Source organism: Diabrotica undecimpunctata, chromosome 7 (genome assembly GCF_040954645.1).
Source record: "Diabrotica undecimpunctata isolate CICGRU chromosome 7, icDiaUnde3, whole genome shotgun sequence".
Taxonomy (NCBI): domain Eukaryota; kingdom Metazoa; phylum Arthropoda; class Insecta; order Coleoptera; family Chrysomelidae; genus Diabrotica; species Diabrotica undecimpunctata.
The window spans coordinates 77,406,048-77,433,988 of record NC_092809.1 but is presented as its reverse complement, the minus strand read 5'-3'; the positions used below and the strand labels follow the sequence as shown (position 1 = coordinate 77,433,988).

The 27,941-nt window shown below is 32.1% G+C and overlaps 4 protein-coding genes across 7 annotated transcripts in view; all 4 read right to left on the bottom strand.

Moving 5' to 3' along the window:
- Window positions 1–12,620, bottom strand: part of LOC140445511 (histone acetyltransferase KAT2A-like) — a 54,624-nt gene extending 42,004 nt beyond the window's left edge. The window contains exons 1-5 of one of the 2 annotated variants that reach the window (XM_072537578.1): window positions 12,485–12,620; window positions 12,101–12,424; window positions 8,201–8,294; window positions 4,632–4,777; window positions 4,304–4,575 (exon numbers count right to left, since the gene is read on the bottom strand). In XM_072537578.1, coding sequence (XP_072393679.1) covers window positions 4,304–4,575; window positions 4,632–4,777; window positions 8,201–8,294; window positions 12,101–12,316 — 728 coding nt within the window. In that variant the 5' untranslated portion in view covers window positions 12,317–12,424; window positions 12,485–12,620. Of the gene's footprint in view, window positions 1–4,303; window positions 4,576–4,631; window positions 4,778–8,200; window positions 8,295–12,100; window positions 12,425–12,480 lie in introns of both variants that reach the window. The other variant, XM_072537577.1, reaches the window with a different exon arrangement.
- Window positions 12,621–14,255: 1,635 nt separating this feature from the next.
- LOC140446472 (zinc finger MYM-type protein 1-like) lies at window positions 14,256–15,188 on the bottom strand. The gene has a single exon (XM_072539024.1). It carries the CDS (start codon window positions 15,186–15,188, stop codon window positions 14,256–14,258), a length of 933 nt encoding a protein of 310 aa, XP_072395125.1.
- A 287-nt stretch (window positions 15,189–15,475) lies between these two features.
- LOC140446471 (zinc finger MYM-type protein 1-like) lies at window positions 15,476–17,568 on the bottom strand. Its single transcript, XM_072539023.1, has 2 exons — window positions 17,499–17,568; window positions 15,476–15,969 (listed from the first exon to the last, which is right to left on the bottom strand). Exons 1-2 carry the CDS (start codon window positions 17,566–17,568, stop codon window positions 15,476–15,478), a joined length of 564 nt encoding a protein of 187 aa, XP_072395124.1.
- An 806-nt stretch (window positions 17,569–18,374) lies between these two features.
- LOC140445510 (histone acetyltransferase KAT2A-like) overlaps window positions 18,375–27,941 on the bottom strand; it is a 65,311-nt gene continuing 55,744 nt past the window's right edge. For all 3 annotated transcript variants that reach the window (XM_072537575.1, XM_072537573.1, XM_072537576.1), the window contains 5 exons: window positions 25,841–26,061; window positions 24,454–24,690; window positions 23,724–23,869; window positions 23,575–23,665; window positions 18,375–18,584 (listed from right to left, as the gene is read on the bottom strand). In XM_072537575.1, the coding sequence (XP_072393676.1) occupies window positions 18,391–18,584; window positions 23,575–23,665; window positions 23,724–23,869; window positions 24,454–24,690; window positions 25,841–26,061 (889 nt within the window). In that variant the 3' untranslated portion in view covers window positions 18,375–18,390. The remainder of the gene's footprint in view (window positions 18,585–23,574; window positions 23,666–23,723; window positions 23,870–24,453; window positions 24,691–25,840; window positions 26,062–27,941) is intronic.

Genomic DNA, 27,941 nt, shown 5'->3' with positions numbered 1-27,941 from the left:
AACTGAGAACCATCTTTCTCTCTGGAAAACTGTCATGGTGTTAGCAAACATTTGATCCACTAGAAGTCTTCTGATTTCTGGTGCAATAAATATATCTTCCTTCATATATCTGCCTTCGAGAGACCTGGAAACTTTTTAACCAAGTAGATGAAACATTTTCCGGGTTTTGGAGAGATTTGATAAACTACTTTCGAAAACCTAGCTTTATTTGAAGTAGAGGAATGAGAATTTTTACTGGTGGTCCAATATTTATTGCAGAACATTTCCGTTCGTTTTTTCCAACCTTAAGCATCCTTGGCTACCAACTCTCCTTGACCAGTGATTTTTTTCGGTCTCAGCGGTTCCATTGACATAAAACTTGGTGTAACCTGTAAAATAAATGTGTTATATCCAGCTTTTTGTTCAAGCAGCACATATAAGATCTTCAAATCACCGCACATTTTCCAACCGCGATCTTCATATTTGAGATTTTGAAGAATTATTACTAAGTTCTGTAACATTTTTTTGTCCACTTTGTACCTATATCATAAAGATTTCCAAAGGTTTTAGTTATTAAACAAAGAATTGCTTGAGTTGAGCGATCTGACATTCCAAGTAGTGATTATCATCTGGGTTTTGGATGTTTTTTCTTGTCCTTATTTCTTGCCGTAGTCGTCTTCATAGTATCAGTCATACAAAAATAAATTGAGCCAAAAAAGAACAATTATTTAGAAAGAAAACATTAGCATCAAATCTATGGTTACATTTTATGTCAGCAGTCCTGGCCGTTCTGCTGACGGACGGCTGCGGCAACTTTTGTACGTCTATCTGGCCCACTTCGCTGACGTCCTCTACTGTTGGAAAAGTGAAACAGCTTCCTTCTAGTTCCTTCCGCCTTAAGAACTTCCAATGTATTTTCTTTCAGGCACAAAACTTTTCCAACATAAAACTTCATTGATTTTTTAGTACAAAACTTGACTAAAACGTAGTCGTCTGGCTCAGGATCCGTGTCATCAATAAGCTCATCATCTAAAAGGAAATCAGAGCCACCGCTGCTATCTGGAAGGCTGGGAAGATCATCCTCCTCTTTATAAGTCGAATCGAAAAGTTCTTCAATTTCCGGTTTTTCAGGGGTATCAGTTAGGATGCGAGAGCATCCTCGAGAGTTTTCTACCTCGAGAAGATTGGGCACGAGGTGCTGCCTTGGGATAGGAATGATGTCTTGTGGAGAAAAATGTTTCACAAACATTATATCCGATGTTGGAGTGCAAGGTTTTAGGGCCCCAGACAACGTTGGTTCTATAGAAATTGATGTACTAGCACTAGGCGTTGGCTGTATTGGATCCAGAGCTGATTCCTGAATCAAAGTTGGGTCTGGACGGTCCGTGACAGCGCTGGTCATAAATTCGTCGTCAGTAAATATGTTTGGATTTATCGGCCATATTCCAGATAATTTGAACCCACTTATGATATTTGGAGGAGCCATGGCTCGGGGGAACGCATCTCCAAGCAGTTCTGCAATGTCGAAAATGGTAATAGTTCTCCCGGGAAATTGAGCATAAAATTGGAAGCTGCTTGGGAGTAGTAAATCTTTGGTGGACCAAAACCGCGAGGTCCAATGGCTGCAACTTCTGAGAGGTGTGCGGCGGAATTGTAAGAAATACGATGCCGTTGTCTCTCCCATAATTTACAGCCTCCAATGAGCAGTGGCTCTCATGGTTGTCCATAACAATTAAATCTAGGCTTGGCTGAGCTTGTTTCCGATCTAGGCTTGGCTGAGCGAAACGAACAAAGTGTTCCAAAAACTTCAGAAAACCAGAGCAAGTCATCCATCCACTGGGATATGTTGTTGCATTGCTGCCAGGAGGTGCATGGCTTAGAAACCTGTCCTGCCAGTTTTTCCTGGGAAATATAATGTAAAGAGGCATGTGACCCCCTGCAGAATTGATGTCAGCACACACCGTAACCAGGTCGCCTCGTTCTGCAGATGTAATTTTGCACACCTGCTTCGATCCTTTCACAGCAATTATTTTAGCAGGTTTGTGTACTGTAGTGAAGCCAGTTTCGTCAATATTCCATACACGTTCAGGAGGAAACTGGTACCGTGTATAAACATTTGTTAATTGATTAAAGAATGTACCAACTGTGTGACGATTAAAAGCTGAGCTTCGTGCCAAGCTTGTGGCTTCTGGTGTCCTTAATGACAGCGTAGGGTTTCTATCAAGAAAACCTCGGTACCAGTCGCGGCCAGCTTGCTTTGTTTTATCCCAGGCAGGGGAATATGATATCCTATTTGTTGCAGCATAGGAGTATGCCAATTTGCGCAATTGCACCACAGTAAGACCGTAATACATCTTGGACATATCTTTTGAAAACATACCAAAATCTTTTTCCTGGTCAAGTGAAAAAACTTGGCGCACCTTGTAGCCTGGGAGAGATATCATGTTTTTTCTGCACAACCTCTTCAATGACATGACATTTATTCCGAACTGCCTAGCGGATGCTTTGTAGCTTTCTATTTTAGTTGAGTACTTACTGAAAAAATAAACATGAATAAAATTAATTACATTAAACACGGGATTAAAAGAAACACAAAGTGGGATATTTGATCCTGGTATCGAGTATCCCCCATTTAATAGGATCAACTATCCCTGCAATGACATTTTTCTAACAAGGGCAAGTTTTAGGTTAAAACAGTTACAATTTAAATATCAATGATTTAGTGGATAAAAGTACAGATGTTTCACCTATTTGGGCAGTATAATTATAAACTAAACGAATTAAAGTTGTTATAACTTACCTTGCACGTGTAAAATAAACTTTCAATGTCACAAAATAGAATAATCTCTTTTATTCTCTTGATTAAAATGTCAAGCGTGTTCTAAAGTAGCAGCCATTTGTCAAAACAAAGTAAACAGTATGACCTCTACCCAAGTGGGTCAACAGAACAGTAATAGGATATCATTGGGCGCCAAATTTAAATAGAGATCAAGTATCCCACCGGGGTCAACTATCCCACCTCTCCCCTAATAAATAGAATCATAGAAGTGAGTCAGAGATATGGACTTTCACTGAACATTAAGAAAACAAAATTTATGATGATCTCCAAGAAGGGACAGTAAATTGAAAGAATCAGTGTGAATGGTCAACCAATAGAAAGAATAAAAACATACACCTACCTTGGTACGAACGTCAATGAAAATTGGAACCATTCCCTAGAAATAAAATCTAGGATAGAGAAAGCAAGACCTGCATTTCATGCTAAGATTCAAATGCCACGATTTATCAGTACCCATATAAATTAGGTTACTAAGATGTTATACCTTTCCTATACTGTTGTACGAAGTTGAGTTGTGGACTCTCACAGACGCTACCTTTAAGAAAATTGAGGATTTCGAAATGTGACTTTATCATAGAATCCTAAAGATATCCTATACCGACCACGTTACTAACCAGAACATTTTATTAGGAATGCAAAAAGGAAAAGAGTTGTTAAATACACAGGAACAGTGAAAGATATGGGTTGCTGCAATTAATTCTTCAAGGAAAAGTGGAAGGAAAACGAGGACCAGGAAGGCGAAGAATTTCGCAGCTGAAAAATCTACGTACGTGGTTTAACAGAACAACCCCAAATCTTTTTGGGGCCGCGGTTTTGCAAAATACAGATTGCCATGATGGTCGCCAACATCCGAAACGGATAGGCATTACAAAAAGAAGATAGATTTGCCACGTGTTTATTAAAATTACACTTGTAATTAAATAAATTACTTTATTCAATTTTAAAAAGATTATTTAAAATCTAAAGATACAGAAAATATAATATAAAGCTTCGCACTAGTCTACACTACCGCCTACTGTAGCACTTTTTTTCATATGTATCTCTTTTTGTACGGAGGTAAAAGGGGAAGAGGGTTATATAAAATAACGAGCTAGAGAGATATAGAGGAAAGTAGTTGGGAGATAGTATACCTTACATACGTCAGCTACCAAGGCGCACTTGACGTTCTGCGCAGCGAGTTCACGCAACATATGCAAAACGGAGATATTTTGATAGTACCTACACATCTGTGACTCAATTTGCAGTTTGTATAGCCAAAGAATATGGTATTCTGTGTGTTTCAGAATGCCAAGTGCATGGTCTCATAGCTTAAACAAGAGAAAATGCATTTGTATTCGGATTTGCATTCATATCTTGTAAAAAGCCTGTCGTCCTATAAAGTCAATATTTAAAAAAGACCGATTTTAACAAAGTTCAAATTTAAATTTATGTATTACTTACATATTGTTATCATTTCAACTTAAGTTTTAATTCCAAAGAAATTACCTGGTATATTCTATTTTATATTTCATAGCCTCCTCTTGGCTCACGATATGCTTTTGGCTGCTTGGACAAGGAAAATCCCAAGTGTTCAAACAATGGAATAAAATCTTTACCAATTCATACATCGTCTTCAGTTCTTGCTGACTTATGTGTGAAAATTTATAAATCAACAAATTGGTGACAGCTTTGTGTATGCTCGGTTTTTGGAAAGGCGGTTGACCTAAAGGACCTTCCACAAGGGGTTTGTCGAGAGTTACAATACATTTCCTCAATAACTAAAATAAAATTTACTTGTAAGCCTAAACATCTAGATATTGTATTTCAAACTTACCCTGAATAAATACAGATATACTTTCTGTGTTTCTTGATTTTTCTCCCTACTCATAGCTGTATACATGTTTTCCACATCTTCAACCATATTTAACAACCTATTAAGTTCTTGCTCTGGTTTACCAATCAAATGGGATATATGCATTTCTAGAAATAAAGTGGCCTCTCAATATGCGTCAAATTCCAAAAAGATCATTTTAGAATACATTCAAATACTTACAACGAAACAAATTTTAATCGATATATGAAATTTGTTCAGTATATAATTAAATCTCGACTTAAAAGTAAGTGTAAAGGAGAAGGTCATGGAACCTAATGCCTTTAAAGTGGAGAATGTTGTTTCTTTTGTTTGTCAGATCAATACACTCAATCAATACAGGTAAACACACATTACACGAAAAAACAAATGACAATGGTCAAAGATTATGTAACCTAGCAGCTAGTACCAATATGATTATCATTAGTACAAATTTCGAACATCCTAAATACCATAAAGTAACATGGATTTCCCCAGACCAAAAAACATGGTCCCAAATAGACCATATTCTGATTACAAGAAGGAAACAAACATCGGTTACGGACGTGAGAACTTACAGAGGTGCGCATGCAGACACAGATCATTTTATGGTGACTGCAAAGGTAAAACAAAAAGTCAAAAGAACTCTAAAAAACACGACAATGAAAGACAAATGGTACGTAGAAAAACTGAATGCTCCAGACATAAGGATTAAGTATGCTGATGACATGAACAAAAAACTAAAGGAACAGTGTAAATATACAAAGGATATAGAAACAGAATGGAGAAATTTAAAAAAATGTATAAATGAAACAGCGGATGTACACATAGGAATAAAAAGAAACAAAAAAAAACAAGAATGGTATAATGAAGAATGCCATAACATGCTAAAAAAGAAGATAGAAATTAGACAAATGTGGATAAGAACAAATAGACAGGATTATAGGGAAGAATACAATAGAATAAGGAATGAATGTAAGAAAAAAATAAGGAAAATTAAACGTGCCTGGTTAGATGATAAGATAAAAGAAATAGAAAAAGAAAGTAAGAACAGAAACACAAAAGCATTTTATAAGAAAATTAGCGAGCAAAACAAAACTTTTAAAGGAAAGATAAAAGGCATAAAAGATAAAAATGGAAAAGTATCAGAAAATGATGAAGAGTATAAAGAAATTTGGACTCACTATTTTAAAGAATTATTAACAGAGCAAGAAGATCAAGACCTAAATGAAAACGTAGAAGAAGAGACAATGATGTTAGGAAACCAGCTAGAAAGACCAACAAAAGAGGAAGTTGAGGAAATTATAAATAGCAGCCGTAATGGTAAATCTTCAGGATCAGACGGGATCAATATGGAACTTATAAAATATGGTGGTGAAGAATTAAAAGAAAAACTGTACAATTTAATAAAAGACATATGGGACGAAGAAAAAATGCCGGAAGAATGGAACAAAGGACAAATTATCACGATTCATAAAAAAGGAGACCAACAAATGTGTAATAACTACAGAGGACTGACGCTATTAAACACAGCATATAAAATTATGTCGACCTTAATACATCGAAGACTGACCAACGCTATGACGAATATCATAGGACACTATCAATGCGGATTTATTAAGGGAAAGTCTACAACAGATGCCATACATACAGTTAAACAAATTATGGAAAAAGCTCATGGATATAAAATAGAAATTGAACTGCTTTTTATAGATTTTCAGCAAGCATTTGATACAATAAAAAGATCAAAATTAATGGTAGCTCTGAAAGAAATGGGAATACAAAACAAATTAAGACGATTAATAAAAATGACAATGAGTAGAACTGTAGTGAGTATAAAAACTCAAGTAGGAGACACAGAAGAATTTGTCATAAATAAAGGGGTTAGACAAGGAGATTCGTTATCAGCAACCCTGTTTAATCTTGCCCTGGAATACATCGTCAGGAAAATAAACAAAGGTACCCTTAGAACTAGAGAAGGACAAATAATAGCATACGCTGACGATATTGTGCTAATAACAAAAAATAGAAAAACAATGGAAAAAATGTTAAATGAAATGGTAACAGAAGGAAAAGTAATGGGATTAAAAATAAACCAAGAAAAAACAAAAATAATGAGATTTGATAAAAACTTCGAAAACAAAAAGGTTAGACTAGGCGAATACATTTTTGAAGAAGTCGAAAAATTTAAGTACTTGGGAATATTAATAACAAACAATGGAGAAAGAGAAACAGAAATCAAAGAAAGGATTATTACAGCAAATAAGACCTTCCATGCAAATAAGAAATTACTAAAAAATAAACTATTGAGTAAGAAATCGAAAATGAAGGTATACAAAACAATAATTCGACCGACGATGATGTATGCAGCCGAAACCCTCAGCATGACAAAAAAACAAGAGGAAAACCTTAGAATACAAGAAAGAAAAATACTAAGAGCAATACTGGGACCAATAAAAATAAATGAAAATGAATTTAGACAAAGAACGAACCTTGAGCTACTGGAAGAAATTAAGGAAGATATAGTGTGTAAAATAAAACAACAAAGAGCAAAATGGCTAGGACACGTATGGAGATCAGGATCAACTACGACGATATTCTCAATATTGGAATGGACACCAGCTGGCAAAAGAAGACGTGGAAGACCAAGATCTACATGGTTACAAGAAGTCGTAAATGATCTCAACAAGGCGGGCATACGACAGTGGAAAGGAAAAACCAGAGATAGGACACAATGGAGAAAAATAACTGAGAAAATTAAATAAGGAACATGAGGACTGATCTACCTCAAAACATAGATCTAGAGAGCGTAAGCGGCGTAACCCCTAAAGGGGTGTTTAGCCACATATATATATATATATACATGGAAAGATTAGTGGAAGAGCACAATCAAATACTGACTATTGAGGAGTGACAGGAACTGGAGAAGAATTAGAATCACACTAAAATGGATAGACTCTTGTCCGATTCAGATGAATAGATAGAATGAACTTTGTTAATAAAAGAAATATTTTCATAATGGATGGACGTGAAAATTTTGTAACAAAATACCAACTGAAAAACGCTCAAACAAATCACAACAGCATCGAAGAGAAAGATCAGACAGTGCTACACTTTATTATCATCCTGAGGGGCAGACAAAGTTTACACAGATTTTTAATTGCTGGTCCTCATAAAAAGTGAAAGAAAATTGAAAAGTAAAAAATTGCAGAATGAAACAATTTTTGCACAGATTAAAAAAATGTTTGGTTTTTTAATATCTTAATATTAAGGGCAATTTTATTTGATTATAAATATTCAAATAATATATTACAATATATTTAAAAAGCTATAATAAAATGTCAAGAACAACATTTAATATATGTAGATAGAAACAATATTACTTTTTCTGCTCTAAATACAAGATTAAGCAGTACTTAGCAAACAGCAAGAATTACAATTTACAAAGTTTTCCAATGACCATTTTTTGACCATGATTATTACAGTAATTTCAGCACTGAATTGATCAGATGCTAAGTTGCTATGATGTTAAAAACAAGTAAAAAAATTATTACCTAGATGATGTTCACATCTACAAGGATCTGTAAATGTGGGATTCTGCTGATTGATATCAACTCTTTTCCATCCAATGCAATCACATTTTTCGCCCTAAAAACACACTTGGATTGTACAAATATTCATATATATGGATATATATATATATATATATATATATATATATATATATATATATATATATATATATATATACAGTATAGGTAAAAGTTTATGGTCGGTATGGACCTTACGTGAGATGGAGTGAGAAACACCTGTTTAAAAAGAGAGAGGTATATTAGGTCCGCCCTTTAAATCGCCGAAGTTGCATGAGTGGATATAATAAAAAAGGGGAAGTTCAACGTTGCCAAACTTATTGGTTTTATTTGACCTGTTGTCTTTTTAGCATTTGAACAATGTTCCAAGATAATCAAATTTGGGCGAAATGGATTTAAATGGCAGCTTACTTTTTTTATTGGGAATATGCCACAATTTTACTTTACAATAAGTGTAATATAACATTTTGATTTCCACTTCGGAAATCGTTTTATATAAATAAAATTAATAATGATACATCAAAATAAGCTTATTTTAAAGTCACATTGTGCGTTATTTCCGATAAAAATAATAAAATGCATATAACGCCACAATAAATAAACCTTCTTAGAAAATTATTTGGCAACGTCTCATGTCGCGTAGTCAAAGCACCGAATCAAAGTAGGGACACAGGTAACGAACGAGTAGAGGTGCGTCTTTGACGTTTTTATCGTTAAGAGCGTAGGCGCAAAATTTCGGGCCAATGCTTTTTAAATGCATTCTTTTTTTTTCGAATCCTGAGAAAACTAATAAATATTTTTGAAAAATTTAAACGCAGAATGAAAGAATACATTATTACCGAGGGCCGAAAGTCTCTGAAAACTTCTATAATGTTTATTTTAATAAGTTACAGGGGTGAAAAAAGAGAAGTGTGAAGAATTTTAGTGTGATTTTGAATTTCAAATATCTCATTCAAAAAAACTTTTTGTTTATTCAAAGGGACTTTCGACCCTCGGCAATAATGTCACCTTTTATTCTGCGTTTAAATTTTTCAAAAATATTTGTTAGTTTTCTCGCTACGCTCTTAACGCAGCTAAACCGATTTTCGTAAACAATAACTATGATTGTTTAACAGTAGTTTCAAGTAAGAGAGTACCTACATAAACAAACATAATGGCTATTATCGTTTATGTGTATATTTATTGAAGTGAAAGAAACTAATGAAGGATATATATATTATAACTTGAAAAATAAACTAAACAATACAAATAGTAAATCGTACTTACATTTACATTACACGTTATTATTAAAAGTTTGCTAAAATTTTATTGCAAGATTCTTGCAGGCAGCGTACCATAACAATCACTGAACCCCTTCAAGTATTTTTGGCCACTCATTGTACTTGCTATTTCTTTAAAAGGCCGTAAAATTTGGGAAAGTTGAGAACAAATAATACAGTCTTCATTATTTAGATTTGGTCCAAGTCTAAGTCTGTATTATCTAATACAAATTTGGAACGGATTGCCTCTACTAACTTGATCATTCTTTTTAACATGTAATAGGTGAAGTTCTACCTAGTTTCTACGTCTTGGATTGGCCGTTTGGGAACTTTGTTATGTTGTAATTGATACTTTAAAAGCCTTTCTAAAGATAAGGTACTTTTTTGAAATGTGTTTTTTTAGAAACTGAAATTTAAAATAAGTGAAATAATTTCACTAATTTCAAAAGCGATCTTTTCTGAATTATGGTTTCCAGAAAAATGGCAGCAGCCTAATAAAACCGTACCGTTTTAAATTCTAAATTTTCGGTTAAATATTGTCCTGTTAATGCGATGTAACTCTCAGTTACTTCTTATGTCCAGAGGTCAGTAGTAATACAGATATTTTCTACTTCTTTAACAACTTGTGATCTAATAATTTGCTTAGTTTTGATATAACATTCCTGAAGTAATTAACCTGATGTAATGAACAAGTTTTTCTTGTTGGCGGTTTATATCCAGGAATCCACCCTGCAAACTTTTTAAAATCTCGTTCTTCAACTATGGAAAACGGATCAAACGAGTCTTTGCATAGGTTTAGTAAATCCATATCTATTTGTTTCTTTTGTTTTAAACTAATATTTTTATTAATGGAAGTATCCATGACCTTTTGACGCTTGGGTGGCGGTGGCAGTATGTCAGTACTTGTAGTAGAAGTAGTCGAAACGGACAGAAATGCGTCAGGAGAAGTTTCAATCATTGCAATATTCAGAAAGTGGACCATAAAAGCTGCATCTTCTACAAATGCGCATTTTTTGAAAATAAAATTATTATTCTTATACTAGGTCAATAATTTTGACTAAGAAAAAGAATTCTTAATTGAATATTTACAATAAATAAATCCTTTGACGAACTATCAATAAAGATTTGAAATCGAAAATGCAGATCAATCGTAAATCGAAACTCATTCATTAATCAGAATACATAGTTATAAAAAACAAAAGAAAGAGTTAAGACACTGGTTACTTCTATAAAAAAAGAAAAAGAAGATTGTACTATTGAAAATCAACCAGTACAAGAAAAAGAAACTGATAAAGATGACTTAAGTCGACATGTATTTGTCTAATGATATATTACCCACAAAAAATTTCGAACGGAGATTGGAACTGTCCATTACCGTGGTGGAAAAACCATCGCCTGGTATATCCTAACTTAACCACTATATTCATAAAATATTGTAGTATTGTAACAAAATCTGTTCCTTGTGAACACATGTTCAAAATCTGGTTTGATTTTAAATAAAAGAAGAACACGGTTAACAAGAAAAGTGTAATAATGTGTAATGTAAATGTAAGTACTATTTGTATTGTTTAATTTATTTTTTAAGTTATAATAAATATATCCTTCGTTAGTTTCTTTCACTTCAATACTTATACACATAAACGATAATAGCCAATATGTTTGTTTGTGTACTCGCTTATTTGAAACTACTGGTAAACAATCAACTAGTTACAGTTTACAAAAAACGGTTCTGACAAAAATGTCGAAGACCCACCTCTAGTTTCTTAGCTATATTAGGATCGGAACCAGAGATGTAAAATATCTCTGATCGCAACTAATCGTCTCACTAATGGGCAATGGGTGTCAATGAGAAATAGGGAGGGGAGACCAAGGGGAAATATGATTGTTATCTTTGTCTATTCCCTGAAAATATGATTTTATATCTGTGTTACATATCCTGTTAAATTTTACCATACCGACCATAAACTTTTACCTACACTGTATATATGTATATATATATATATATATATATATATATATATATATATATATATATATATATATAAGGTAAAGCACATACTTTTTATACTCAATTGTCTTTCACCCATGAAACTGAAGACAAACTAGCTATCGCGTCTTATTAAGTAAAGACAGTTTTGGAAATCATTTTCTCAGAAAATATTAAACATGTTTTTCAAATGAATTAGTTTTATTCATATTATCTGCATCACAAAATTTCCTTTTTCTATTTCGTGTATCATAAGTGTTCTTGTATGTAGAATTTTATCCCTGTTTTAAACATTATACTTCCTTGACTTCTTTTTATATCTAATCTTCACATGGTTGTCCTTTTGACAAAGAATATAGACGCATAAGTATGCATCTATATTCTTTGCTTTTGACAACAATAATTACTAAGTCCAAAAAATATAATTTTACAATGAATAATATAATTTAATTATTTCACTCACCTACACACTGTTTTATTTTCAATTTTTTGTCAAAGACTTATGTATAAGGTATTATTATGCTTATATCAAGGTGCTTGCATTTAAATTATAAATTTTAGTTTTATTTTTTTTTTAATTGTATCAGTATATCAAGAAAAACAAATATTTTTACTTACTTGGCATTTAGAATACACTGCCAACTTCAATAATTTTTCGTTGTAAGGCAAAGAAAGCACTGCCTGTTTTTTCTGTTGTATTCTTTGTAAATTATTTAATCTTGATGCATATTGCTCTGATTTTGCTTGGTTATTTGTACTTTTCTGTCCAATAGTTGGGTGCTCATTCGAATTTATTGCAGATCCTTCTGTTGATTCATCCGATAGCTCTGACATGGTTAAGTTTACTTTTTAAAGTATTCCTTTGGTATTCCGCTTATTATTAAAATGTTTATGGAGTTTGTATATTTTTGTTATTAATCAGCTGCTACTTCAAAACATAACCTAAAATGGAATAGAATCTTAATTATTAACTATAATTTTATAGTTACTTAACTCACCCACAAGTTATCATCTTTATATTTCTCGGTAATTACGGGATGCTAATTTAATCCACTAATTACAAGTTACAACTACAACGGACTAAAGCCATTTTAGCTTGGGTGGTTACGTGTATGTTGGGTTGCATATCCTGATCCATGGTACAATGAATACATTCATTGTGTTCATACCATGATTCTGATCTACTTATGTTCAAGTATGCAACTCAATATACATACATGAAATATTCAAACCAAAATTATTTTAGTAGAAAACATATTTGGGAAGATTCTTGGTTCTTTAGACCACGGCTCGTCCCTTTCTGCTATTTTAAATCCACGAAAGGTAAAGAAAATTTTGAATAACTTTTAATTTTACAAACCTCAAATCATCCTCCTGCTAGGTCATTTGAACAAATTTGTTATATACCTACTATGAGAAGAGTAACATAAAATTAATGCTGAAGCGATACTTAAGGTGTAAAATTGTCCCAAACACAATCGTCCAATGGTCAAGAGACTACAACTTATAAATACGATACGCGAAATATTCATATATAATCAAAGATATTATAGTTTTCACTGCCTTTGTTCTCTCAACCTCTGTCATTTATCTCGGTTTTTCCATTTTCCTTTTCTCACATATCATACTAATACTGCTTTTCTATTTTTATTCTTCTCTCTTTAAGGTAGACTTCTCGTTCGTCTAGCTAAAAGGATTCCATTCTGTTATTTTTTATTCTTTTGTTTTGCTGGTTTTTCTTACAAGGTGTTACGACTTTAATATTTTCTCATCTATATTTAATATTACTTTTTCTAGCTATTTTGTCCGTCTTGTTACTTTTTCTGTCTATCCTTGTTATTCGAAAGCGTCTTTCTTCACTACATTCAACTGTTTGATTCGTACGTCATTCCCTCGCATTTTTTTTTCATGTTTTAGTTAAATTGTTAAATATATTTTAAATAGTAGGTACTGAATACATTGAAGATCCCTCCAAGAGACTCTTGTATTGAAGTTCCTTATACTTATTGTTCTCATACTTTTAAGTCATAAGCTTCTTGGTCTATATACATAGATCTATGTATTGCCAAATAGGTAATTAATCGCGTTCAGTGGCGGCTGGTGTGGTAAAATTTTGGGTAGGCCAAGCCAGCAAATTACATATAGCTGTGTCTAATCAGTGGCGGATCCAGAGGAAGGGTCACGGGGTCGTGACCCCCCCCCTTAAAAATATTTGAAAACCTACTTATCCTATTGGTGGTAACACTAAAAGTGCATCAGAGAAAAGTAATCACCCTCAAGCTCCATGATCTCCCCAAAAAAATTTCTGTAGCCGCCAGTGTGTGTAATACATTTTTTTTTGTCTGAGAGTGGGAATCTTCTAGAGACCGTATCAGATGAATCGTACCTGGCGTGTGTTGGATTCAGAGTAAACGGAGTACATCTGAACGCAGTTACCCCTGGGGGCCTTGCCTCCGGATGAATCCGTGTTACAATGCCTACCAACTAAACCCACTCTCGGTTTTTCTAGACCGTTATCTCGCGCGCGCAGCCTCTCTTTTTCTGTTCGTTTCTTTTTCTCTCTGTTGCTTATATTGCTCTTGTTTACCCCTGTTGTCTCTCTCTTTCTATAATCTCTTTTATTTTACATAATATGCAAATATAAATTTATTTTTATTTATAAAAATACTTAAAATTATAAGGTAACTGTAACAGACTTACATTTAATTATGTTATTTGTAAACTAAATCAAATTATGAACTAAAATATACACATAGATTACAAACATATTTTATTATTTATAGAGCAGGTTTATTCTTCTCTCTTTGCTTTGTGCAAATTTGTCAATTACTCGTTCATAAAATGTGTCGCCCGTTTCCATTAACTGAGCAAGAATGTCTTTCTGGATTGATACAGTAGACAGTGATGAAAGCCGATGTTGCGTCATTGTATTTCGAAGAGATGACTTTATTCGCTTTAAAGTGGAGAAAGTTCTTTCAACCGAAGCGCTTGTTGCAGGTATTGTAGCAAGTAAACAAAATAACTTATAGCTTTCAGGAAGAATTTCATTGGTTTCGTTATCAAACATACTTTTAATTAGTTCTAACAAACTCTTATCGTGAAAATTTTCACGATGAATAGCAGAAAAAATCATTTCCAGTTCTGTTTTTAATAAAGATTTATTAAAAAGTGGTTCATATGTATCCATCAATGAGTCCAAAGCTTTTTGTGGAAATTTAGCGCCATATTCTGTGAATCTTTTATTATCGCCCAATTCCAGAAATTGAAACTTTTTGTAATCAGAGAAACGTTGCTCTAATTGAGTGATAATATTGTCCAAAATCTCAAAAAATATCCTTCTAAATTTAGTTTTAGCTTTCTCCAAAAAACTTTGATCTCCGTTATTAGATAAACTACCAGGTAAAATATCAAGTTCACTACGACTTAAGCTGGGTTTAGTATTGGTTTCGCTAACAGCAATGTTGAAATGGTTAGAAAATGTAAGGTCATTTCTCCAGCTCTTTAACATTGCAACACATCTGGACACTGAATTGGCACACAATTGAACATCATTAATTTTCTTCTGCAAGATGTTGTATAAGAGCTCAGTTTGTTGAAATATATCACTAAAAGCATTTAATAAAAATACAAATTCCAAGTCCTCCAACTTACGTTTAAAACCATCTGCCTGCCTAATTGATTTTGCATTTGATTCTGGGCAATTCATTATGTCCTGAAAGACTTGTAACAATTTTTTTCTTTCTTGTGACACAGCATATACTACTTTTGCATTTGAATTCCATCTTACTTCACTATTTGTGGGAATTCGTTTTCCAAGTATTTTATTTAAAAAATAGGACCGTTTGGACGATTGGTGAAAATAAGCTGGAATACCTTGAAGCGTTGAGAAAAATATTTTGACTGTTGTAATGTTGGAGCAACTTTGCTGTAAAACTAAGTTGAGGCGGTGAGCAAAACAATGGGTAAATATTGCTAACGGTGCAGAATCTCTCACTATTTTTGAAGTCCATTAAGTTGTCCCGACATAACACTAGCTCCATCGTAGGTTTGAGCAATTAATTTAGCTTTACAGTCAAATTTACCGATTACACTAAACAGTAAGTCACGTAACGCTGGAGCACTTCGGTCTTCCCCTAGATCAAAAAAACCTAAGAAATATTCTTGAACAACGCCTTTTGTGTCCACTAATCTGCATACAATTGAACATTGTGCCCTTTCGGTAATATCGGTTGTTTCATCAAGAATGCATGCAAAAAATGTGGAGTTATTTATGGCGTTCTCGATAAAAATATGAATTTCGTCTTTCACTAGATCGATTAGTTCGTTTTGTATCGTTTTTGAGATACCTCTGAAATATATTTTTTTCTGACAGTGATCATTTAGTTCTGGAGTTGATTTTAATATTAATTCCCAAATCGCTTTAAAATTTCCAGGATTTAGAGAATCATCGGATTCGTCGTGGCCACAGAAAGCCAGTTCCTGTTTCGCTAAAGTGCAAGTTAAAGAAACTAATTTTTTAATGATTTCTCTGTTCATTTTAACTTCTGCATTGTATCTAATTTTTGCGATTTTTGATTTTTCATCTAGCAGATCGCGAACAGAAAACGCCCTCTTCTGTAAATCCTTGAAGGACAGGAAATTACTTAAATGTTCCTTGCAACTGGAATGTTTTTTTAAGGAGGCAGACATATTTTTTAAATCAAAGTATCCTTCACAATTCCATACACATTTCTTATTAGAAAATAACAAACACGGCCAACAATATAGTCTGTTTTTCGTAATACTTCCAGATAACCATTTATAGACATCATACCAAGAACAATTAAAAGTACGCACCTTTTTTCCATCTTTTTGGTCAATACGCAATGTTGGAGTAGGCCTTTCATTCATAATAATTTTTTTTCTATCAACTTCAGTTCTTCTAGATAATGGCGATTCCAATAGTGAAACAACAATGTCCAAACACTCACTATCAATATTACTATTACTGCAACCTGGTAAAGCGTCAGAAGAACTCATTTTTATGTATCAGTTATAAAACGATCTCACTATTCCAAGAACAATTTTAAAAAATCAACCTCGATCGGCCAAACAATTAGTGCAACTAGTAATAACAGATAACAGTGAAAATTGAACTAATGCTCGGCGACAGTATTGCCATATATAATTTGCATACAATCAGGAGATATAGAAATCATGCAAATGTGATTTTTTTTTTGGAATCTTACGAATTTTTTAAAATTTATTTGGGCAACCGTGCACTTGTTTGCAATTGTGTTGTTTGTTTAAAAATATGTTACAATTATAGATTATTTTACATATTTTTTTACCATAATTTAAAAAAAAATTTATATTACAATTCGATAATTACGTTACAAGTGACAACGGTGGTCGACGTAGGCCCGATTGTCTGGTGCCTAAACAGCAAGCATAACACGACGATATAAATCGTTGTCCGGCAAATTGCTTAACTTCAAACGCTTTTTGTACGGGTATCTTATGTGAGCTGGGTCGGCCAGTTACGCTCGGGCCTATTAATGATATTTAAAATGCCTGAATACGATTCGATGCTTTCTGTGGTAATATAATAGCATAGTTGTTTTAACGGACACTAATGTATTGAGTGATTTAGTACATTTAAAAGTTATTTACATGCATTAACATAATTTTTGAAAATATGTTTTTCCATTTTAAAGCTCTTAAAATTATTGGGTAGGCCCGGCCTATCCTGCCTACTCCCAAAAGCCGCCACTGATCGCGTTTGATATTAAATAATCTTTATTTTGATATATATTTTAATTGGTAAACATATCGGTACAGTCACCTATATTTGCTTACCTGTTTACACCTGCTTGTCTCCTGGCAGTCATTAACGTAAACACGTAGGCAATACCTCATAGAACTATTTTATATGTTTTAGTTTCAATAAAATTTGATTGGTAAATAGTGCCATTTCCAAAATATTAGAATATATTTACAACTTGATAAAAAAAGGTTGCTGAAACCACACACTTACTTTGAAACGTGGCAACAGTGGTATCGAGAGAATGCGATGGCTCAGTATAGGCTATACCGCCATTATTCATTTAGTATTCATTGTGCAAAGCGCAAGGAACAAGGATTCATTACTACAAATGAATCGCAAATTGAAGCCAATGTGTATTCGCGATGCAGATGTAGCGACAGACATAAAAAACAGCGGTATTGTGAGAACATTATTTGAGGAGAAATTTCCCAAAACTGTGCCGCTAACACGACAGGCCTTACTTAATTTAAACAAGAGATTTGAGAGCACTGGCAATGTTTCTGATTTATCCTCGATGTGGTCGTCTACGCACTTCACGTTCAGCATCAAATCTTCAGTTAGTTGCGGGAAGTGTTGTTAAAAACCCACCGTATCTGCTGGAAGACGGGTTTTAGAACTTGCCTTGGTCAAGTATCCAAGACATAATGAGGGAGTTGAAATTGAAATGCTACCGCTAACGACTTCTACATGCTTTACATGGAGATGATTTTGACAGGAGAGTGGAATTTTCAGAATTGTTCGTAATTCAATCTGAAGTTGAAAATAAGTTTGCCGATCGGATTGTGGACAGATGAAGCCACATGCGGTTTTAGAAGAAGAGTTAAATCTTCCAAGTGTTACATTTTGGGCAGGAATTTGAAGTGGAAGGATTGTAGGACCTTATTTTTTTTATTGGACAGTAAATAAATTATATTTTTGAAATTGCATTTTGTTTTAAATTGTTTTTGGTAAAGCTACTTTTCGTGCACCCTGTATATACTGCTAACTCGTCTAATATTTTTTGGAGTCCTTACACTTTGACTCCCAAATTGTTGTACTTTAATAGGATTAGTGAAATTAAATTTAGTAGGTAACTAAAAAGTCCAATAAATTTGAAAAGTATTTATTTATCCCATAAACCGATTTCCTTCATTTTCGTTTGAAAATACTGCTGGAGATTCTCGGCACATTGGTAGTACTCTGTTTCTGGGGAATTGTAAAACTTGCAGTTGGTGAATATTCTCATCATATCAGCTACAAATAGTCGTCTAGACACGTAGTACCTTGACTTCAATCGTTCAGCCATGGTTTTTAAATCTGGAAAATAACTCACCTGTACACAGTGATAAAAAATGTTACAAGAAACAAATAAATTTAAAAATAACATTTGTTAAGCATTTAATATTAACAGGCATAAAAGAAAAGATATATTCAGTATTAAACGAGAATTCAGATTTTTTCTCATAGTCAAGCTAACGGTTCTACGTAACCGCAATTCTGAATACTTATTGTAAATAGTGGCAACACTGTCCACATCAAGTCTTGTGTATCTAATGGCACCATTATTGGTGTATTTGTAAATAAGTGCTGGTCGAGTTCAATGCATCGATGTAAGATGCACTTTTTCGTAATTATGTTTTATACTCTGCATGTGACCTTAAATTGTGTTTATTTTCATTATTATTGTTTTTTAATTATCAGTAGTCGACAAAATCTGGTTCTAAAGATGAATCTATTTAAAGAATCCTGATGGGTGGTATGCCGGAGAAAAGTACGAAAATCTACCAAACGTAAAGCTGGCCAATACCAAGATGTATTAATTTAGAGCCCCTTCCTGAAATATCTCCGCGAAAAATAAAATGAAAAGCAATCACAAGAAATAAAAAGCAGAAAAAGGGATGCCGTGAAAAGAAAAATAGTGAATGATTTAAGTGATGGAGGAAGCACTGTCAACAATTATGATAGACAGCAGTCGGCGAAAAAAAGCAAAAAAATATTGTGAAGAATAATTAAGATGCCAAATTTTCCAAAACTGGTCGCATTCAGAATGTGCTGGAATTAAAAAAAAAAAAAATTCATTTGAGAACTTTGTATGGACTAAGATGTTTAATTTTAAGTTTGTTTTTGTTTTCTTCGTAAAAATAATAGTTTATAATTATTTATGTATTTAACACTCATAACCAAGTATGCCATCTTGCCCGCCCTTCCCCTAATAATATTCGCAAATTGCCAACAGGTGGATTTGATAAAGGTCTTCCAAAATCGGCTGTTGCACCAGAAAGCATTGATAGTCTGAACCATGGACGTATAAACATAGATGGACCCAGCAATAAGATACCTTAAACACACACTGTTTTGAAGCTTCGATATTCCTGGACAAGAGGGTAAAGGGGAGTAAAACGGGTATCGATAGACTGTGATACTTCCTCAATGAGCATAAGCGTGCTTGAATTTTTACTCGCGGGGATAATTATTCAGACGTTAATAATTGGAAGTAGTAATAATGTATAAAAACAAGTTTTTATAGAAAAAATAAAATACAATTTTATTTGCTTTAAAATTAATACAATAAAATATAGTTGAGCTCAAGTTAATTTTTTAATAGGTATCAAATAATCCTACGATAAAAAAACAATTAAAAAATATACATTTGTCAACTTTAAGTACATACCTATATTTATTGATAATGTGTTAAAACATATTTTTTCAAATTGTGACAAATTTGTTTTAATACAATATGAATAGATTCCTCGTAGTAAGGGTTTCTGCTACAAAATTATTTATTGATCATTCCAAAGCTCTTGCTGGCATTTGACATAAAATTATTTGCAAATATACCTACTTATTAAAAAGTAGGCGTGAAAATGTATAAATTATTGGAAAGCTATTTACCGAACAGAAATATTAAAGTAAAAATAGTAAATAGACATAATAGAAGATGTTGGTATAGAAATAAATTTGTATTGATTGCGAAATAAAACAGTCTTAGTAAGAACGCTTCTTATGCGCACGGTGTTAGCATCTAAAGTAGTCCTCGTTTCATGATGAATTTCAATTTTAAAATATTTCTCAAGAACCAATTTTAAAAGTTGCATAGAGTAACCATCGATTGCATCTTCATCATACATATGGTCACCAAAATGCTCATAGATTGATTTTGCGACATTTTTTATGGTTTTATTAATCAAAATATTCATAAGGTTTTTAACTCGTCTGTTGTAGATATTTATAGTTTTATTAAAAAATCTGAAATATTTTTCAGCTTCCTTACAAGTTTAAATAACCAAAAAGGATGCTTTTGAAAGGTTTTTATACTGTTTTCTCTGTTGAAGTTTAGAGTAAGTTTCATCATTAATCAATATTATTTGGAAACCTACATAGAAAAATAAATGAGTTTTATTCATTTCACTAATTTATTGTTAATTCATGAGAAATATTAAATTAAAAAGCTACTAAACAAATCTTTTTAATCAGATGATGTCTACTTACAATTTAAAAATATCTATACTAATTTCATGAACTAATATCTTGTTCAATACATTAATTGATATGAATAAACCCAATGGTACGCCTATGAAAGACATATTTTAAAATGTAAACACACAGGCTTCCTCAGTTCGACATCTTAAATAATGTAAACAAACAGTACGTACAAATTAAATGAGACATTGGGATGTAAACATTTCGTTTTTTTTGCAAATGCAAAACTGTAGCACCATTATTATAATTTATTTATTTCACTATTTACAAATATCACTTAAAATACAGCCAAAATATCGAAAAACAACTTTTCCTCATGTTGGGTAAAAAGTAAATAAACATGGACATGACATGGAACAGCATTTGAAGTTTGACGTAGAGCCATAAGACAGAGAAAACACCGTTGCCATTAATAAATAGGTTTCAGTGCTTCTACATATAAAATAATTGGTTGATATCTGTTATACGCTATTATTAAATGATATGCACACTATGTGCACACTTGATGTTTTAATTACAATTAAATATATTAATATAAGTAATAAATTATTATTTTGGTTTGATAGCACCTGTAGAGTATAAAATAAATATAGTAATATTTTCAGCGATACGTGAATAAGATATTTTAATAAAAAAATGTGACAACATTTGAAGGTGCTGAGAATGTGACCTAGTCAAATAATTTTGGCTTCACATTTTTATGTAAATAACTGAGTCCATCTGTGTTTATACGTCCATGGTCTGAACTAACTTTTGCGAAAAAAAATTGTTGAAATTGGATACAGCATTGGAGACAGAGGAGGAACAGAGACGTTCGTCCTTCACGAAAAGGAACCTACGTTGCCAAGTTTCAAGAGTCTTGGATAGCTCTGTCAAGAAAAAGGAACAGCGTAAAACTATGAAAAGAAAAAGAAGACCTGTTGGCCATAAACTTGGTAGAGTTTTTCTTTATTCCAAGTGTAACCTTTGTACCAAGTGCCAAGACATCAGAACTTTCTTTTCAAGTAAAATAAAAGACACAAAATTGTAAAAAGAAAACGTAAGTTAAAGACAAAATTCCTTCACCAAACGGAACCTATATGCCCGTTTTAAGATTCTATGTCAGTTCTTGCAAGAAAAAGAAAAGACGTAAAACTATGAAAAGAAAAAAAAAAGATCTGTCGACCCCAATCTCAATAGGATTCTTCCTTATGCCAAGATGAACCCATAAACTAAGTTTCAGGTCTCTTAGAAAAAAAATAGCTGTTGACAATAAATGAATTCTTTATTATATTTTACAAACTAGCGACATACTTGGCAGACCTATAAAACCGATTTTTGAAGTTATGCTTCTATACGCGCGTTCGACACTGGAAATTTGTACGGGATTGAATCGGTGAAATCATTACATATGTAAGATATGAGTAAGAGAGAGACAGAAGATATATTTTCTCTCTCGAGAATAAAAATGTTCCTTTTGTATATATATTTAATATTATATATATTAATATTATTATTAATGTGATATGTTTTGTATTATTTATTAAATGTTCATAATTATTTTATTATTAGATTTCAAAATAATAATTACAATAAATCACTGTATGACCGAGAACTGTCAATTTTGAAATACGTTAGTGTCATGCCTAATTGGTAAATTTTTTACGTGTTTGGTTCATACGCTGGTATATGTGAGTTCGAATCTCAATATGAAATTTCTTTTTTATCTTATTAAATAATCTTATTAAATATATGTAATATACGCAAAAATGCTAAATTTTAAAATAAAATGAAAATTTACAACATAATCCGAGTTGTTGCTCCCACAAAAATTTTTTTAAAGTTATACTTCATTACGCGCGTTCGACGTTGGAAATTTGTACGGGAGTGAATCGGCAAAATCATTATATATGTAAGATATAGGTAAGAGAGAGACAAAATATATATTTTCTCTCTCGAGAATAAAAATATTCCTTTTGTAAATATATTTAATATTTATTAAAATTATTATTATTATTATTATTTTATTAATATTATCATGGTAAATTAAACATATGCGTCAGTAAGTTATGTATATTGTCATTTGTAAATACTTATGAATATTGCATTTTAATTTGTATTGTATTATTATATTGAATTATGTTGCAGTGCACTGCATTGTATTTTTATATTAGTAACAAAATAGACAATGAATTTTACTGCAGAGTATGTGTAAAAAATTTTTTGCATTCAACTCCTTTTATACACATATGAAAATAAAAATATATATTTTCATTAAATTATTGATTCAATCCTTCATTTACTATACTCCTATTACAGGTCAAATGTTTATATAAAGCAAACGATGCACCATATACCTATACACCTAATTCTTTTTCTCTTTCTGATCTCTCTTACCTATAGCATTACATATGTAATGATTGTGCAGATTGACTCCCATATAAATTTGTAACGGCGAACGCGTGTACAGAAACGCGTTAAATTTATTTGTCGGCAGATCTACAAAACAGAATTTTTTCGACTAGCTGGAGAGACAGTAATAGGAATATATTTTATATTATATTATAATAATTGACTCTTTTTCAACTATTTTAAACATTATTCTAAAGTAACAACCGGGCTTTAACTTGCATTGTCTTCCGAAAGTCAATAGTAGTACATTTCAACTCACCCAATCAAAAATAAATTAGGGAGTCAACGTTTCTCAAGGTTGAACGCAATTAATTATTTTAACCTACAATTAATCTAACCTAGATTAATTGTAGGTTAAACAATAGGTTGTAGTTAAAAAAAGCTTACATAAAAACCTAAAACATAAATGACTAAAATAAATAGCTTACGAACTTACCCATTGGATATTTAATATGATCATAATAATCCGGTACAACATGTCTATCAACTGGTTGTCTAAAAGGCCAGGAATCTTCGTGTATCTTAACCTTAAAGAACGAAAATATAAAATAAGAAATAATCGCATGAATGTATACCATTACTTACAGCACTTAGTACGCTTTTAAGATGACCTGCTAAAGTGTCGGCATCCTGAGTTTCTTCAAGCAACTGCCCTCTGGTGGTTCTAGATGCTGGTTTCCAACCAGTTTCTTCTATTCCTGGAATAGACTCGATGGGAATACTCCTAACACCTAAAATAATATTTAATATTCAGTACTAGAAATTCACAAAATGTCATTTAAGCTATTACAGCTCGCTTCATTAGCTTTACCGGGTACTGGATCACATAAATGATAATATAATTACTACATACTAAATAAATCAGAGTGGATCTGTGAAAAACGACTACATATGACTATGTGAGGTGGCATTCCGATTTTTACAGAAAACGTTTACAAAAAAAATATTGTGGGCGGGTCATAAGAAGAACAAATCATTATTACACTCATACATGATAACGAACATTTTTAAACAAAACAAGGAAAAAAAGAAAGATTCGGCGAAGAAGAAAAAAATAAGTTTATTTAAAACATATCTAAAAAATCGCATTCATATTTGTTCAACAACAGGACGATCAAATTCAGATTTTGTATTTAGTTTGAAACAGATGTGTCAACGAAACAAAATAGTCATTTCATTTGTAACAGTCCCATCTATGGGATGATTTAATAACTTTTTATATAGCCCTAGGTTTGTAATCTGAAAGGTTAAAATTGAGCAGAACATCAATTACGTGCTATTAAAAGCTCTAGGAAAGATATAAATTATAACAAACCTTCTTTGAAAAACGTTACCCCTGGATGCACCTTCGATACAGTTTTTTGCTGCTGATAGATCAATTGTTTTACAAATTTCTTTTGTTTCCTCACCATACTCGTAAACTCAGTGTAGACTATTTTAGGATTGAGTTCGCAATGCATGAGTGTAGCACCTTCGTAATCTTTAATGTATCCTTGGTAAGCGGCTCTGTTCATCTTTATGTCTTTTGAAAAACCTTGCCTTTCAAAATATCCTACAATTTTATTAAAATTAGTACTATATAGAATACGAGGAATAACTAATTGTAAAGTGATTTGGATTTTAGATTTTAGTTTAAAGAAATTGTGAATCGAGAAGTTCGAACCTTTTTTGGAAGTTTCTGGATTTATTTCATGTAGCCTATATAATCAGTACACTTTTAGTTTTAAACTTAGTCTGATTTATCAGACAGATTTATTAGTCAGACAAATAGATTTTAAACAGTAATTCTATAAATAATTGTTCTTTTTGACAACGATTTCCGGAGTGGAAATCGAACCATCAAACTTAAGTTAGTTAAACATGTAATTTTAATTACCATCAATTGTGGCTTAATCCCATATAAACATAATATTTAAATAGATAGTGTACATAAAAGACACCTAGAAAAGACGGCGTAGTTATAGATGCTGTAAAACTTAAAGGAGAAACACTATTAAAACGGATTAAAGACTTATTTAATCTATGCATTGAAAATGGGACAATCCAATCTCAGTGGAACAACTGAGAGTACACTCACAGTACACAACAGGAGCCATAACAATACTTCTCCATAAATAAGATGATATCACCGAGCTTGAGAACCACAGACCGATAAGTCTTTGTTAGTTGTATAAGCAATTCATCAAAATCATTGCGAAACGTTTAGGAGGTAAACTGGGCTTCTATGAATCAAGAGAATAAGTCGGGTTCAGGAAAAGTTATGGGACAAATGATCATCTTCAAGCAATTAAAGTCTTGATAGAAAAGTCTGTGGAGCATAATAGGCTTATCCTTGGTATTTATCGATTTCCATAAAGCATTTGACACGGTGGAACTAACATCAATAATACGAGCACTGGAACAATGTAGAATAGATTACAGATAAACAAGGCTTATACAATACGTATACAGTAATGCCACTCAAACTGAAAACTTCATGAAGCAACAGGTAAAATTAAAGTAGCCAAAGGAGTTAGGTAATGCAATACCATTTTGCCAAAACTTTTTATAAAATACGCCAGAAATATTATCAGATTAGAGGAGAATTGATATAGACGGCAAAATTGCAAGGACTTACACAATTTGGATTTTTTTAAAATTGTTTGTTTAATGTTTTTCTTTCATGGAACTATATTATAAGTGTGTTAGTGAATCATACTCACCAATGGCATTCTGGTCAGCAAACGTTAAGAAATGTAGAATTCCTTTAGAGATGTGATAATCTTTTAAATGGTTCATTAAATGAGTACCGTAACCTTTAATTTGTTCTCTTGAAGTAACAGCGCAAAAAACTATTTCTGTAAATCCTTGCGTTTGAAACGGTCGGAAGCAGATGCCACCAATTGGTCGATTTTCTTTGACTAAAGCTATAGTTCGATGTTTTCTAAAATAAATTTATCGTAAGGCAATAAATTATGATCATCGATTTTTAAATAGTCTGGTAGATCCAAATATTAACTACACATCTAGCCAAATTTGGCTTATACCAAAAATAGGAATGATTTAGTATTTAGTGAAGTATTCAGCGTAAATTGCACTCTGTTATTTCGAGAATAGTGTTAAATTATTATACTATTACTATTACTTACTATATATATATATATATATATATATATATATATATATATATATATATATATATATATATATATATATTTATATATGTACATATATATATATATATATATATATATTATATATTTATATATATATATATATATATATATATATATATATATATATATATATATATATAGATATATATATATGAAGAAGCTGTAGCTGTTTTCAATTGAAGATCCTTTTTGTGTGGGGGACCATCCCATTCTGGTTTTGGTTTTACAGTTTCTGAGATGACAGCATATACTACTATTGGTCTTGTGGTCGTTTTCTAGATTTTCACTTTGTGTTTCGGCTTATCTTCTTATCTATAAACATTTTTTTATTTCTATAAAACGCTGTATTTCCCGCTTGAAATCTTCGTTTCATATCTACACTTTCATTTTTTCTGTTGACTAGTACTCCTAAATATTTGGATGTTTTAACTTCTTCGAAACTGTGTGCATCTATTTTCAGTTTTGTCATTTGTGTCGTCTTTTTCTTGCTTATGTTCATGTATTTTTTTTATTTTCATTTATTTCCAGTCCTCTCAGTTTGGCTTCGTTATCTATTTCTTGTAAGGTTTTCTTTAATGCCTTTTTATCTGTTGCTACTATGGTTATATCGTCCGCATATCCTATTATTTGTACTGCATTCTTGTTTATAGTTCCTGCGTTTGACACCTTTTTTATTATCTTGTCTAGTGATAGAATAAATAGTACCGTTGAGAGCGCCTCTCCTTGTCTTACTACATTTTTTACTTTTGTTATTTCTGTTCTTTCTCTTCCGGTGTATATAAAAAAAAGCGAGTGCGGGAGAGTATCGCTACGCTATGAGTACCAAAAATATAACACATACAGATAAAGATGAGACGTACAGCTAAAATTATTACAGGCCTATTTTAATATCCATCACAAGATAAATAAATATTTTCAAAACAAATTGAAAAAATATTTTACTACACCAAACTTATTTTATTTTTACTTTTGTCACATTCTAAAATTACCAACTCATATGCTTCACAAATTATAAATTGTCTAGCTTTAAGTAACTTGCAGTAGATTTGACTAACATGCTAAGTGCTTAAAACAGGATAAAAGTAGCAAAATGAAATAAGCTGAAGTCTGAGGGTGAACATATATAAGAAATAACATATAAGGAAAGGTTGGCGTTCGTAAGACAATGAAACTTAAACCAAACCGGCAACTTTAGGAAACAATAGCAAAATAGTTTACGATCTGTAGAGTAGAGTAGAGTATTTATTTAACTACATAACAGATACAAATATTGTTTGTAGCAAGTCAAAAAAACATACATAGTATTAAAAAAGGAATATAAAACGTAACTTAAATATATACAAACAAGAACACATATTACAGAGAAAAACATTTATGGCAAAGTTACGGTAAGCAGTTCAGTTGATGTTCTGCAATGAGTCATATATTCTTCTGAGCAGTAAAAACAATGTTTTAGAAGATATTTTTTTATAACTTTATCGAAACTATTACAGCTTAGCTGTTTTATACTTTTTGGTAAAATATTGTAATAGTTATAATTAAGGCAATTTTTTTCTGAAAGACTTAATCTACAGCGATGAGTTCGTAGGTAGTGACAGTTTCGCGTATTGTGAACATGCACATCAGACTGCTTTATTAAATGGGCACG